The sequence below is a fragment of the Lampetra planeri genome, chromosome 41, assembly GCF_965212315.1.
Source record: "Lampetra planeri chromosome 41, kcLamPlan1.2.h2, whole genome shotgun sequence".
NCBI classification, from domain to species: domain Eukaryota; kingdom Metazoa; phylum Chordata; class Hyperoartia; order Petromyzontiformes; family Petromyzontidae; genus Lampetra; species Lampetra planeri.
This window is the reverse complement of record NC_136147.1, coordinates 7,835,759-7,851,851: the sequence shown is the minus strand read 5'-3', so window position 1 is coordinate 7,851,851 and position 16,093 is coordinate 7,835,759. Positions and strand designations below refer to the sequence as shown.

The window sequence follows — 16,093 nt, the reverse complement described above, 5'->3', positions numbered from 1 at the left end:
ACAGGATGAAATTACTTTATTATAGCCTCCTCCTAGAGCTCAGCTGGCAAACTTCCCTTTGCTTCCCCACTTCTGTTCATTTCCCCCACTCCTTTCGTGAAACTAACTGGCACTGAGATATTCCCTGGGACTTCAGCTCTATTTTGAGAGGCGATTCACCCTCCTAAGTCTGTGTACCTCGTGAGACATTTGCTTCTGAACAAACAATATTTAGACAATTATTATATTAGTCGATACATTTGATATTTATATCTGTAAAACTGTATTTTCAAGAAATTACATTAAAAGTCACGTTACGCCTCGCCTAAAATTGAACCCGTAAATATATTTTCCACCGCAAATGATGCGTGGCTAACGTACAGGCAAACCTCATGACTTTGTACCAATGCGGAGGCCTTGCTCTGATTCTAGATTTGAAGCTTTCGTGACTGCAAGGATTCATATTCTTAGGTTTTTTCGGTAAAGTCACGTAGGTAAAAAATTAAAATTAAAATTAATAAAAGTTAAATAAAAATAAAATAAAAATCACGACGTTTCGGAGGCAACACAAGCTTCCGTCTTCTCACTTGATACAGCTATCGTGCTGTGACGGTTCCACCTGAAGACGGAAGCTTGTGTTGCCTCCGAAGCGTCGTGATTTTTATTTATTTTTATTTTACTTTTATTAATTTAAATTTTTTACCTACGTGACTTTACCAAAAAAAACCTAAGAATATGAAGCCTTGCTCTGAATCATAGCCAGCCAGCCAGCTCAGTGGCAGGGCGAGCGGCTCGCGCGTCAGAAGTGTGCGAGATCAAATCCTGGCCGCTGGTTGACTCGGCCCCATCGTCCCTCCAGGGTCGGTGAAACGAGAGCACCGCTTTTTGCGGAAGCCAAACAGTTGCTTGTCCTATTTAGAGACTGCGCTCCCTCCATGCGGACTGTGAATGTCCGCCAGAGGCTCGGAGAAAGAGATGAGCGTTCTATCGACGTTTGGTTGAGCTACAAGTCGCTTCTTTTGGTGTTTTGAATCGTGAGGTGACCGATTTTTTCCTTTCGCGAATGGTTAAAAGAGCATTTTTTCTGTGTGGCGTTGAAACACGTGTGTGTGTTGCGGGACATGTCTAGACTATGACTGCGAAAAGCTCAATGCAACACAAACGACGGGTGTGTTTTATTTTTTGACCAATAATAAATATTTACTTCTCAAACACGACGGCGAAGTATGACTCGCTGGTTTAAAGTTATATTTTATGGTAACGGGTGGCTGTGTAGCCGAGGGATTACAGATCTGAGCAGGCACTGTTACAGTCCTGGGTTTGAATTTATATTTGAACGGGGGTCCTTGGGCTTAGTGAGTTGACGTTCACAGCCCATTCCATTGCCAACTCTGAAAAAAAAAATGCGCGGTTCAGCTGAAATGTGACAAACATGTGTCTCGTGGGGAATGTGGGACTGTACTGCGCCCCTAAATAATAGGTCACATGACTGGATCTCGGAAGTAGTTCTATAACATCACCTTAGTCTCTGTGCCTTAGTCGCTGGTACAATGAGTTGTGGGCCCCACCAACCTGATTTTTTATTTCTGGCCCATGGTTTGATTCCTGGCTTTTATGGCTGCCTTCGGTGGTGGGTGATGTCTGACCACCTGTACAAACCTACATTGACTCAGAATGCTGTGCAGTATGCTCAAATAGCCCCCATAACCAAAACAGCATGGGGGGAGGCATTCACACAGAAGTGGAATGGCAAACGGCTAAACGTTATTATTAACTTTGACTTGTGACTGATTATTATTGTTATTGCATGTGTACTTCTGTTACACCATTTCCCAGCACTTTCCTGTTCATTAATTGCATGGAGTAAAAATCACTCTCATAGGCTCGTTCATTTACGTCGCATCGAGATCAATTCTCATTAACGCTGGATGCTTAATGAGTAACTTCGTCTGTCATTAACATGGTAACCCATCATCACCGTTAATGGTCGGGTATGGATAATATATCGCTGTGAGTGAACATGCCTAATTCATGGCTGCAATGGATCAAAATTAGGCTTCTGCAGCAACCATTGTGAACTTTACAGCGCATCAATAATAACGATGAAAAACACGTGATTATTTCAGGACAGATGTTCTTTAGTTTAATTGCGTGCCTGTGAAAGCTGCATTGATTTTCATTTATGAGAATAATGATAATAGCAATTTACTGCACTTTTTCGGTTCCCTGCTGAATGGAACATCTCCTCGAGCCGTGTCAGTCGTTTGACCATACATACTTCACCGCGTTGGTCAGTGCAAGGTCGGTGGAGTATGGTGGGTCCTAAAGTCAGTTCAGATGTCACTCTACGTAAGTCTACGCTCATATTAGCCAGCGATTGGAATCAAACTCGACTCCGCCAGGTCCACGGGACAACACCACCACTGCCTCACTACCGATGTATGCATGATCATCTATGACAAAGATCCCCCATATAGCCTTCAACAGACTGTTTTGGGCAAGTGCTGTAAGCGAGCACCTTATGGTGTGGCCAGCACCGTGCCCGGCCGCCTTTGTCTCCCCAGTGGTCATGTTTACAAATCGCACTAGTGACTCATTTGAGGCTGTCAACCTCGGGAAAGGCTCAGAACCCGTTCAGTTATCATCACCCCTGTTATTGGTTGCGAGCGGGAATCGAACTCGGGTCGTCGGGTTGGTAGCACAGTGCACTAACCACCGTGATGCACACACGTGGGCACTTTTATTTTAATCGTGCTCTAACAATTTCCACGCTTACACTGACAGCGTCTCAGCGGAGCATCGAGGCATCCTTCCGTTCCCGATTCCCCGTGCAATTTACAGGACCGCCACGTTACAGCAATATCCTTCACGGGCTTGTCTTACATGGTCATTAGATAAGAGCGCTGCTCTGCAGAGGAGTTGAGTGATTCAGACGTGTCTCAGAGCATCTAGGTTTCCTAGAATTCAGGGATGAAGAATAATAAATGATCTCTTGCAGGCAGCCTGGCACTCAATTAAATTACATCTCTACCACGGTTGTACTTTTCACACAGCGGGTGCACGTGGCTGTGATGTAATAGTCGGCACGCCGGTATTTGCGATGTACAAGTTGCTGATTTGTTTGGCTCACCCAGCGGTGCAAGTTGGAACAATGGTGCAAACAGTTGCATGGCTGCGCCTTGACCTGAACATTGAACACATGTTTTTTCGGTGATACCATACTGCCATGGCAGAGGTGCATAAGCTCTGATAACCAACAAAAACTCAACACAATTGCTAATATCACTGCCATAAAAGGCAAGCACAAAAAAAAACCCTCTATATTTATATATTTAAAATCCGCAGCTTTCTGGTTACATTTCCAGAAATTGCTGCAAGCGCTTCGGTTCAGTCGGCAGTGAAGGAAATGATATGAAAGGGCAAAAGTCGCGACCGGGGAGCCTGGTTCCACAGGCTGCGTGGTCGCAGTGAGCACGATAACAATCATGGCAGCCGGAGCTGTGCAGTGAGCCCTCACCAAGCCAAGGAAACGGGGATGACATTTGCGGGTGGAATGCTGTCTCTGCTCAGGGTTTATACCTCCAGTACCGGTGGAAACACTGCCAAAAGTAAAATTTTTTCGATGCGAGAAACGGTGCTGAGCGGTGGGCGCAGTGGTTAGGCATGCTGCGCTGTCAACCCGGTGACCCGAGTTTGACGGTTCGATTCCCAGCCACGGCTAACATCGGTGACGAGTGACATCACAACCGGTCCTGCCCTCGCCCCCTTCAACTAGGAACTAAACAATGTTTGTATTTGACCAGGTAAGGCCCACTGAGCTTTTTGCTCTTTTTCAGAAGTGACCTGGGCACAAATGATAGCTCTATGAAGTGGCTTATCATGTGGATATGTCTCGCAGCCAAATACTCTAAACGCGTGTTTCTAAATGTGGAGGGGAAAAAACGGAGGACCCGGAGATAAATTCCACATGACCACGGGGAGAAGATGCAAACTCCAAATCTACCAGGCGAGGTTGTTAACATCTCATCACTGTGGCGTCTGCCACCAATCCACCACTGAATGAAGGGCTCTTGACCCCATGTCAGTCACGGGGGTTGTTTGACTGTACTGCTCCACGCTGGTCACTGCTTCGTGGTGAAGGGTTTCTTAGAACCGGTATTAGATATATCTCGCCGCTGTTGTTAGCCTTGGCTGGGAATCGAACTCAGGACACCCAAGTTCATATTGCAGCGTGCTAACCACTGCTCAACCACTTTGTTGCTAATTTGTAAGGTAGAGTTAAATGAAATAAAGATGTATCTTCTTTCACTCCACTGCCAATACCATCCCAGGAATTGTATTACTGTACGTATATTGTAGATTTATATCCTGTGTATATAAAAATAGATTTCGGTAGGATTTACCTCCGCGACTCGCAATGCACATCCCTGGCTCTCATCACCTGGTCTGTCTCCCCTCCGAAAGAATCTGACCCCGCCCCTCCACCTGTGTTTTGAAATGCTAATTTTATCGTGCATGCAGACAAGTGTCTGGAATGTGGTGAGTCGCATTCTACATAAGGCTGGATACATTACTACTGGCCAAGCAGTCCTCAATCTATCCACCCACCCACCCACTCACCCGCTTTGCTGCTTTTTCATTTATATAAAACATGTCACCTGGACAATTCCTTGGGATGGAACATTTCAGTTCGCAAGGGTGTCCAGAGTGGTACAAACTTAAGCCCGTGGCAATTGTAGGGGATTTCAATCTGGTGACGACGATGCCCTTGATGTGGCTGGAACCTTCTATCTTCCTAAAGCTATGTGTCTGTGCCACTCCTTGCTCTAACAAAGTAACATTTCCATCATTTAAACAAAACAAATTATTTGATGCTGGTGCTCCTCCTGGTGCTGCTGCTGCGTTGGCAGTGGTGCACATGAACAAATAACAAAAACAAACTCAACACATTCGTCAAATAACACTGCACCCTTAAAATAAAACATGCATATATTAAACAGGCAACGTTTTGGGTAATGGCCCTTCTTCATAGCACAAAAAAAATTTCACAGAGAAGGCCCTTTGCCTGAAACGTAACCTATTATATAATTAACGAATGTGTTGTATTTTTTTTCTCCATTACTTTAACAAGGCCAGAGCCCATCGAGACAACGGTTGATAAAAAAAATTCAGGACCATATTGCTGGGTATTTTTAAAATGATTTTCTACACCTTAGTTGCGAATCAATGTGTTGTCCTGCATACTTGTAGTACAGTATTCACACATCACATCATCGACCGCTATTGAGACAAGATTTCAGCGACATCTCTGTAAAATTGAGCTAATGCAACTGCGCCGTAACTTTGTGTTAAATTATTTAAACTTTACACGCCATTCCTCTTGATACGAGTCATAGAAGGGGAGCGATATCAGCCAAATAGCCATGGCCTTATTTAAAGGTGGGGGGGAGGGGGTATAGAAAAAAAACTCTGAGTTGTACAGGCACAACACAATAACTTGACTATCAGAATTTCAAAAGGTGGAGGGGTCTGAATCTGCAACCCGCAACGCTCCAGGCCTGGTGTACATTGAGTTTTACTGCATGTGCCTATTGTGTGGTGTATATTGTTATCTCGCTCGCAACTTAATGGACTATTGTAATGGCCATTGTTTTTGTACCATACGCATCATCGTGCGAAAACATTGTAAGGGCGATGATGTTTTTCGCTGCAGTGTGTGTGCGGTTTCCATGGGATACTGCTGAGACGTGGTGGAAAATCCGAACTTCCCTTATTCCTTTCAGAGTGCACGCATTGAAAGACAATAGCCGCAGAAGAGGGCTAAGCTGATTAAAGCGAATCCCCGAAAGGGTAAAATTCCCAAACTTCCTTTCGCGGCAAAATATGCACCTCGCATATTTGGACGTTGGTCAAAAATGGGATTTGGTAAAGTTTACTCGTTACTTTTTGATGATGATGAAATCTTGTCTTCTTGCCCTTGGTTTATACATTGTCATTGTACACACTCAATGTCATGGTATTGATTCAGTTAGACTAACTGAAGAATTCGCTTAATGTAAAATTGGCACAATGTTGTAATACTAAATTGTCGTAGCACTTTGACTGCCACATACTGTATATGATGTATGGATAATAATTGTACAAGCCTTTGCCAATCCACTGCAGAATAATGGCTTGTCATATATATATAAAACAATCGTTGGTTTTAGCATTGTTGGCTTCAGGCACAATTCATGTTAGCGAGCACCTCATAAGGGCACCCCAGTGTGTAGCACGATGGGATGGCGTGGTCTTCCTCAGGGCTGATGTTTATGCTACATCCAGCACAGCACTCATTTAAGGCCGAGTCCACATACGGAGGGGGCGAGATGCACACGCGTGCATAATCCGGAATAGAAACCTGGGTTTTCATGGAAATATCTTTGCGATATAACTGTCAGCGAATAAAATAAACACATGAACCAGCACACGTGTGTGTGCACGCAATGCAAATAGGGTAAACAGGAGGGCCAGTTTGATGCCACCGTGATAGTCCTGCTTATGAGCCAATGGCGTTTAGTTGGTGTTGTTTCTTCACAGGGCAGTGATAAAGCAACACTGACCACCAACGGTTTTGAGGTTTCCTGGGACCCTAGTGGGGGGGGGGGGGGTTTCTGTAACAACAAAAAAATCCACTTTTGACACCTAACCGAGCATTGCACATTTCTCCTTTATATGTTTTTTTGTTCTCGGACATTTCTATTCGTCATTCACATGGCGGGGTTTTTTACATTTATGAACAACGGTAATTTTCCCAGAAAGCGTGAATTACTCGAGCAGTCGTACTGTACATTAATATTTTTAGCGCATTTTGCCAACCCGTAATGGACCTCGATGCACTTAGTATATGATGATTATTGTGTGAGTATAGGCCTTTGCAATCAGCTCAACACTCAGCCACAATGTGTGTACATATGCTTATGTGTGCTACCCACTGGGCTAGCATAGTAAAGTACAAACCATTTATGAATCGAACATGTCGAATTAAACAACGTCCCTTGTGAAAATGTAACTTTACACTTCGTGTTAATGTTTTGTTAAGTGTTTGCGAAATAAGTGTTTTAACATTCGGACCTCATAATTGTCAACACATCAAAATGCCTCATCCGTGTCAACCACTTTTGGTGGATAGACACGGATTAGAATTCATGCCTATTTGCAAAAATAACTGCTGATATCCTTGAACAACTGTGGATGGATGAGAAGATTTTCCTGCCATTTTCGGGTGACTTCATGTCGGCCAAAAGTGTGCATATTAGGACCAACTTAGTTGCTTCCGAAAGCACAGTTCTGGGTTACTCATCCTTGGATAAGTCACTGCATCTGAGTCACTTCTCTCACTTCTGTTACCTACAAAATGTACACAATCCATTGGCAAATAATACGTTTTGCTCACAAATCAATTGGAGTCAATTGTAGGACCATAGGCAATATGAGTTTTCCTTTGGCGATGTTTATATATACAGTATTTAAAGAAATATTGGTTTTTCTGTTTCCAACATAGGACCTTGCCACTTGGCAGCACAGCGTCAACTACAGTGCGGTGACGAGGCTCCCTCTCTGTCGTCATTCCTCCCGGCCACACTGATCACTCGCTTCCAAATATTTGACCACGGACTCACTACCGGCCACATCTGACGGATGCGTTGTTTTAGCTGCACCAGTGTGGCACATTTGAGCGGAGGAATTCCAATGGTTTTGACATTACTGCACTGTACTTTGTGAAGAGACCTACTCCGGCCATGGACATTGGGAACTGAAATTGCAACTCCAAGGGTTCTAACTTCAGCCGGAGCTGTCCAGTGCTGAGCTCAGGAAAATATGTTTACGCCTTGAATTGCATCGTAAAAAAACTGCTGTCAACGTGAGGATTGGGTGATTGTGGAATTGAGGGGAGGGGTAATCCATGAGAAGTCAGTCCTGATTTCAACTGCACCAACACCAAATGGTGATTGTTTTTTTTGTGTGTGTTCCAGTGTGGGTGAGGTTACACACTCATGAACCGAGGGATTTCTCTCACGATGTGGGGGTTTGGGGGAGGAGGGTTTCAGCTGGCAACCCAGGTGCTGTTAGCTGCCGTGCAGCTGGCTAAGCTGCAGCAAAGGCTGCAATGGTTTGTGTATGGGCGGTGCTGGTAATGTCATCGATTGGCGTCAGTGTCACCCATTCATATTCTATGAAGCCAGGTGAGTCTTGGGTCAGAGCACTTGACTAACAAATGAGAAGGTTGCAAGTTCAAATCCCGGTTGTGAGTCAGCTCAGCCTATCAATCTTCTGAGGTCAATAAAATTATTACAGCATTGTGATACGTTTACAGCGTAGAGATTGAGGCCTGTCATAGGAAGGTGGATGTTTGACCACTGGTTTGGTCCAGGACTCTCCTGTAAAATTGGCTTGAGTCCCAGTGACTACGCTTTTCTTAGTAAATAAGTGTAGTAACAAGCTTTCATGACCAATATCCATGGAGGTGTTTTTTATGGATTAAATTGTGTAAATATGAATGTGGTGTTAAACCCGCCACCACCACCCATCACAGCCAATTAGTAAGGTTTGTCACGTAAACAAAACGTGCCAATTAGTTACTAGTTCAGCACACCAGAATTGTTAAGGAATCCTCCTGTTTTAGTCTTAAATAGAGGGATAAATGTGATGTCGTCACTTTGAGCCAGATGTAATTCGAATGAAAGCATTAACTGTAACAAACTTTTTTTTTTTATAGCTGATTCAATCTTAAAATACATAAAAAAACACACACACAAACAAACCCACCCATTAGGATATTTCGTGGTGCCAATAAATCAGGCAGTCCAAAGGCGTACTTCATCAGAGCATGAACTTTAAAATATATTGACATTGCCTGTTTCAAATTGGCCGGCACGTTTGAGAGAATTATGTCACGGTCAGAGTTTATTAAAGCTGTGGCCTAATTTATAAGACTATTTAATTTCGGGAATATTTATGTTATAAACCACACTGAGATTCACTAAAGTGATTTTCATGGCCGTCAACAGCAAGAGTACTTGATTATTTTAATTATTTTAAATAATAAATCATGCCTGTTTAATGGTGTACTTTTCAAATTCAATTTTTATGATATGTGGGCTGATAGAACGTCTATAAATGTCAACCGCAATGCTGCATGTTCCCTCATTAGAGCCCCATCTCATCTTTCTATTTTTCTCTCTCTGTCTGTATTATAACTTTTAACATTTTATCCATAACTTTTTCACAGTTGCGCTATCAGGGTCGTGTCACGAGACAAAATATCCATTCCGATATCTCGCAGAGCAGTGCGAGCCTTCTCATTGGAGAGTGACCCATGGAAGATGATATCGTAGAGTTCTTTCTGAGATCCATTCAAGTGGTATCTTGTCGACACAGTAGCAGGCAGCGCTTTCCCACCTGTACTGCATTCGAGAGTAATGGTAATCGCATGGCGGACAAACTGGAATTTAATTTTCAGAGCCGATTTTATTTCTCAGAATGAAGTGCAGAACAGAATATAATTAGCATTTTTTTTGAGCAGACGTTGGTAACCGGGACTCGCTCCACTTGAGAACCCAGTTTAATCAAGAGAAGTTGCCTGAATTTGGCTCCAAGGTTCTCAGAGGTGCCAGCTTTAGTACTCTGACCTTTGAGCCACCCAACCATCTCTTACGATATCCCTCTGATGATTCTTTCTGGCAAGGTTTGTTTAATCCGTACTGTCTCTTTCAGCCGGTCATTTAAAACCCCAGGAGACCATTATATGCCAGAATTTTTGTCCTCACGAAGCATTCAAAATAAATACCTTTAATATTCCCTGCGGCGTAAACAAGACCTAATTGTTTATAAACCATGTGGCTTGTAATCACTCCATCCAAAGATTTCCCAATTTGAAACAGAATTTCATGACCTTTTACAAATTCATTATTTTAGTATTTTTTGGGGGGGCGAGGGGAGGAGGGACATTTAACAGAACTAATGCTGATTGCTTGAGGGTATTTCCCCTGCCACTAATATTTAATTACGAATATTTTAAAGCGTGGACAGACACATGGTTATACTGTGAGGCAGGTTCCTTTGGTTCCTCTGTAGAATTAAACAAATAATAATAAAAATTCTCCCCCCACATCGACCTTCCTGGTTCTGTGGAGTCTATGTAATGAGCACAATGGTGCCACTATGCTGATCTGCTTAAGCCGTGCTGGCACCCAACACCTCCAACACGACCAGTTGGTGGCGTTTTTTCACGGTGTAACTGTCATGAAGAGAACGGCTCATTGTAAAAAATATTATCGTCAGCGTACCGCAGCTGAGACAAGACACGACACACCGCCTGAGGTTTAAAAAATAATAATATATGTTTCTCCAGAATTAAGTGTGTGATGCTAGGCCGCTTTAAGCCTGGCCTGCAACAAAACCATGCTGTTATTGTGAATTTTCAGCAGTTTTTTAAATAATGTTTTTGCTGGCTATTTTCACCCAATGTTCCGTACAACCTCGAGACGCGGAGGCATTCAGATGTTATGTAAATCCCAATTGTGTTGCTTTGTGTTTTGCCTGCTATGGTACAGATAATTTAATAACGTTAGAAAAAAAAGTGGCGAGTGATATAAGAACTGGACCCCAACTGTCTCTTCACCAACCTACACTGACCAGCGTGGTGAAGTATGGTCAATAAGCCACCCTTGACCAATGTGACGTGGGGATGCTTCCATTGATGGATTGAGAATGGCTGAAATTTCGATTTAAAGCTTTCGTGACTGCAGGGATTCATCTTCTTGGTTCTTTCGGTAAAGTCACGTAGAAGGGAAGTAATAAAATAATAAAAATAAAACATAATAAAATTATTCTCACGACGTTTCGGCCACAACGCAAGCAGCCGTCCTCAGGTGAAAACCAGGTCCGTTGAGGCGATTCAGACTCTGTCGCCTCGACGGACCTGGTTTTCACCTGCGGACGGCTGCTTGCGTTGTGGCCGAAACGTCGTGAGAATAATTTTATTATGTTTTATTTTTATTATTTTATTACTTCCCTTCTACGTGACTTTACCGAAAGAACCAAGAAAATGGCTGAAATATATTCATTTTAAAATTGTATCACCGACCGTATCCCAGTTGTGGTGTTGGAGTTATATTTAGGTGGAGGAATTCACTTTTGGAAGGCCTCCATGCAACTCAGGATCATACCAAGTGAAGGAATGGCCCCTGTAAAATGATGCCACAGATTTTCGTCTGAGGTCCCATCAATAGGGACCTCTCTTACTCAACACTACACAGTGCCTCCTTCACACTCTGCAAAGAGTGATTCATTGCATGATGACCACCCAGTGTGTTATGTTTAGTTCTTACATTTGGGCTGGCCCGAATTGCATGAAAAAAAAATACAAAATATGTATGATGCCGTGGTTGGTGACCGAGCTGAGTTGAGAACCCCTTACCAACCCATACCGCTCAACCTGATGAAGTATGGTCAAACAACCCACACGACTGACAGAGAATGGAGAGTCCTCGATCCAGCAGGGGATTGACAATGGTCTGTAACTTTTGTTTTACTGGATGGACATTTATAACCTGAGTATGGAATCATTAATCGTGCATTCTTTTTTATTTTAATAATAAAATAATTTCCATTAACAGGTAATGTTTATTTATATTTTTACTCTTTCCCCTGAATTCAGAACTAAACAAAGTACACGGTATAAAGTGTGCATGTACACCTGTGGTAATAGTGGGGAGTGGAAGTTTAGCGGTTAGCATGCTGTGTGGCATATATTGACATTTATAAACTTAGAATGGAATAATGGTCAATTTTGCATTTTTTATTTTATAATTTCCATTCACAGATAATATTTTATTTAAACTTTTTTCCCGGAAGTCAGAACTGAACAAATGATGTGTTATAATGTCTCTGGCACTTGTGGGGAGACAAAGACGGCCAGGCGTGGCACTGGCCACTCACCGCCTCGTGTGCCGTGCCGGCCTTCAAGGGTGCTCGCTAACAGCACTTGCCCCAACAGTCTGTTGAGGCTACACGGGGGATCTTTGTCTTTGGTAATTTGTGGTAGTGTCGCGGTTAGCGCGCTGCGCTACGAAACCCGGTCCATCCGAGTTCGATTTCTGCTCATGGCCAACACCAGTGACGATTATCTGAACGAACAGGCAACTGGACATACGGACAGGTTTGTTCGTATCTCTGAAAGTTCGTAAGTCGAATGTTCGTAAGTAGAGGAGTCGCTGTACGTGGTTCATACTCCTGAATTCATAACCAAGTACACGAGTTAACGACACACACATGCAATGATGCAACAAAAGGACAATTGAAGAGAAACGTTGTATCTGACCAAGTTCCCATTGGGCCAAAGATTCAGCAACTGTAACACACCTGTGTTGTTGCGCTGCCCGCTTTATTTCACTCGCACTGACTCTCGCGCTGCAGACGCGTGGATAATCAGGAGGAGTCTCACCCGGTGGGTAGTGGCTGAACACAAAAGCACATTGTGTGCCCGGTTTGATTTGCGGAAAAAAAGGATATCTGACTCATCCACCCGAGGTTGTTTGGCCTTCGTGAGCTTGCTTGCTTGGGATTGTGTGGTCGTGAGTGGTGGGAAGCGGTGGCGCCGTGGTTTAGTGCGTTGTACTCTGGGGGTTTTGTTCCCAGCTACAGCCAATATCAGTACAGCACCCCCCCCCTTCCCTACTTATTTCAACGCGCACTGACTGTAGTGGTGAAGTATGGCCAAACAACCCCCATGAGCGACATGGCATTGGTGAGACCTTCGTACAGCAGTGGATTGACAGACATTTGTAACGGTACACAGTGCGTTACTGTACTGTACTTGTGCATTCATAAGTCTATCATAAATAAGCAGCACAAATTATTTGGAAATTATATTAATTTAAAACAATTTATTATCACAAGGACGATTGCATGCATGCATGCACCATGGACATAAGAATCGATTGTAACCGACATTTCTGTGCTTGCTAAAATAACTCGATTCACCAGTCTATAACGGTCGCAACTGATGTGTGTGTGTGTCTGGTGGGGAGTGGCAGTGTCGTGGTTCACGCTGTGTGTTCAGCAATCCCAGCCAAACCTGGGTTTGATTCCAGATTATTCACATCTATGGAATTTGGTAATTGGGCCTGTTGGCTAGACATTCTCTCCAGAACATTGTTTGATGTTATATACAGTGATCCCTCGTTTATCGCGGTTAATGGGGACCGGAGCCCCTCGCGATAGGTGAAAATCCGCGAAGTAGGATTGGCCCCCTAGGAATTTCCGTATATGTGTGTGTGGGTACCAGAATGTTTAAAATATGTATATTTATACTTTATATATATATTTTACTTAAATCTATTTAATTATAAAACCTTAATATTATACATTCACTCTCTCTCTCATACGATACGTATTATGGTGTTCTACACTCACCAATGACAGTAGTATCTTGAGACTTGACTCCAGTAATGACGACGACGACGATGACAATGACGATGACAATGACGACGATGACAGACCTGTGCAGTTCGATGAATGTGATGATGAATGATGATGATGATGGTGTTACTGCACAGGTATAATGAGGCCTTTAAATCAGTTCGAAAAATCCGCGATGCACTGAGGCCGCGAAACTTGAACCGCGAAGTGGCGAGGGATTACTGTATATGTTTAAGTTGAAGGTAGTTTTAGTTTAATTTGTGTTACGATAAGAGCACCTGTCGGTATAATCTTACACATCAGTATGTTTTGATGTCGTACCACTTAACGAGAAAACAAATTCTACAAAGAAGCCTTTCAAAGGAAATGCTAATGCATCCTTCAATGATGGCACAAGAGTGGGATTTGAATGTACACATTTTAGAAGCCACTTCAGCATGCGTGACCGTTAACCATAAAATAGCTCAATTTGAATAACACTTAGTATTGAACGAAAACAGTAAATATGGCTTTCGCAAGCAAGCGATGCAGTACTTAGTGCATTTTGCTCCAAATGGACAGGCCTGATCCAGATTTAGGTCTAGCCTCATGCACAATTAGACCTGGCCATCCCACAGTTCCTATTGAGCCATAAATGCCTACCTGGTATGGTTCTGTGGTCAACATCAGGACGGAGAAGACAACGACTCCTGGTTGTGTGTAGCAGGGAGGGACCAATCAACCCCCTTGGTGTTGCTGATCCAGCCTTAATAGGTGCTCACTAACAGAACTTGCCCTGCCAGTCTGTAACATCTATGAACAAACCATTGACTATGTATGGGTGTGAATAGCTTTTTGGAAGCATGTGTGAGTCCATGCATGTGTGTGTGTCTGTGTCATCTGTGTGCACGTCTGCTGTATTGCGTAAGCATTATTGCTGGAGAGACAAAGGTGGTGGGGCGTGGTTCTGGTCACACCGTCTCCTTCGTGCGCCGTACTTTCCATTATAGGTGCTCGCTAACGGCGTTAAAGGCTATTCGGTGTATCTTTGCCTTTGTTACTGTATGTGTAGCTTGCGGATGTTGTGTTTCGCTGTGCTTGCAAGTTGTGGTGCGAGGTCTCGTGCGTTACGGACAGTTGCATCTGCTGCCCTTGCTCGTACAGAACACAGCTGTCGTGTGATGCGTCACTTTGAAACACGTGCGCTGTGCCCAGCCACGCCATTGCGTTCTGCGTTTAAGCCGGAGTAATTATTTAAAACTGCCACAGTCGTGGCATTGGTAGTTTATCCACTGCTCGAGTATTTTGTGGGACACGCACGCACGCACGCACAATGCCGATTTGGTGAACTCTCCGGTGCGATTTCGGGTTGTTCGGCGCGTCGTCGTTTGGTTTGTTGTTCGACGTTTCGCCCCACGGGATGGGAGCTCCCTTGAGGAGCTGTGCGTCGTGACCGGGAAGGAATTGACAAAGCTTGCCTGCGCGTTGAGCAAAAGCATCGGACGTTCTTTCCGAATGGCACGCGGCATGTAAGGCCCACTGAGCTCTTTTTCAGAAGCGGCCTGGCCACAAATGATAACTCAACGAAGTGGCTAATAAAGTCGGCATTTATAGCAGCCAAATACTCTGAACGTGTGATAAATGTGGAGGAAAAACCAGAGGACCCGGAGAGAGAACAGGCAAACTCCAAATATACAGGCGTCGTCAGGGATCGAACCAACGACCTCCTGCATACCAGGCGAGGTATTTAACGTCGCGCCACCGTGGCGCGCGAGTTCGCGTCTGCGACGTAACCCTCTTCTTCTCCCTTTCGCCCCGCGCCCTCTGCCCACCGTAGCTTCCCGCCGACCTGCAGAAGATGCAGCTGAGCGAGAGTTTGCACCACCAGCACATGGCGCGCGTGTCGGCGAGCCAGTCCGGGTGCAGCATCGGCAGCGACTCTGGCAGCAGCCTCTCCGATATCTACCAGGTGACCATCCGGCAACGAACAGCTCGGTTTCGGATTCGATAATCGGAGCGCTCGCGTGCATTTTGCCGTTGGCGCCATCCTCGTAGCGCAAGGGACATCGCGAAGGAAGCCGCCGCCGTGTGTTTTGACAGACAGGCGTTGGGGGCCACATTGCTACAGTACGTGGTATTATCAACTTAAGGAAATGGCGAGGAGTACTTTTTACTAATCTTGTCGCGACCGGCGACAAGATTCTTTGCTCATCCACCTTAACGAGAGCAGGATGTAGCGCTTTTTGCTCAAACTAATTTGAGTATTAAAGTCCCGTGAGTGGACTTGCAAAATCCGTACGTCGCTGCTGAAACAGTGGGCAAGTTTCTCTGGTCCCCCCCCCCCCCGCCTCTGCCCAATCCAATCCTGCAGTACAAATGTGTACCCCAGAGCCAATCAGTCGGCAGGTCGCGTGTGGTGGGGTAAAGTGTGGGTACTTCCACCTCTTCCAAGATGCCTGGCCAAGTGTGGACGAGAAGGCCAAAATACCAATCAGAGGGGCTCCTCCTTATAGCTCACCTCTGGTGGGAGGCCCTTCTGCCGGCAGTGGTGTAAGCGAGCGATTGCGGGGCCGCCCCTTCGCCACCTCTAGTACGTGTACACGGCACTGAGTGTCTGGTCATTTGGGGACAAGCATTACGTTGTAAAAGACAACATTTGTTGGGCACACTT

The 16,093-nt window shown here is 44.5% G+C and overlaps 1 protein-coding gene across 11 annotated transcripts in view; it reads left to right on the top strand.

Moving 5' to 3' along the window:
- RAPGEF2 (Rap guanine nucleotide exchange factor 2) overlaps nucleotides 1-16,093 on the top strand; it is a 213,960-nt gene that overhangs the window by 158,716 nt on the left and 39,151 nt on the right. For all 11 annotated transcript variants that reach the window (XM_078613489.1, XM_078613487.1, XM_078613488.1 and 8 more), the window contains one exon: nucleotides 15,260-15,391. In XM_078613489.1, coding sequence (XP_078469615.1) covers nucleotides 15,260-15,391 — 132 coding nt within the window. The remainder of the gene's footprint in view (nucleotides 1-15,259; nucleotides 15,392-16,093) is intronic.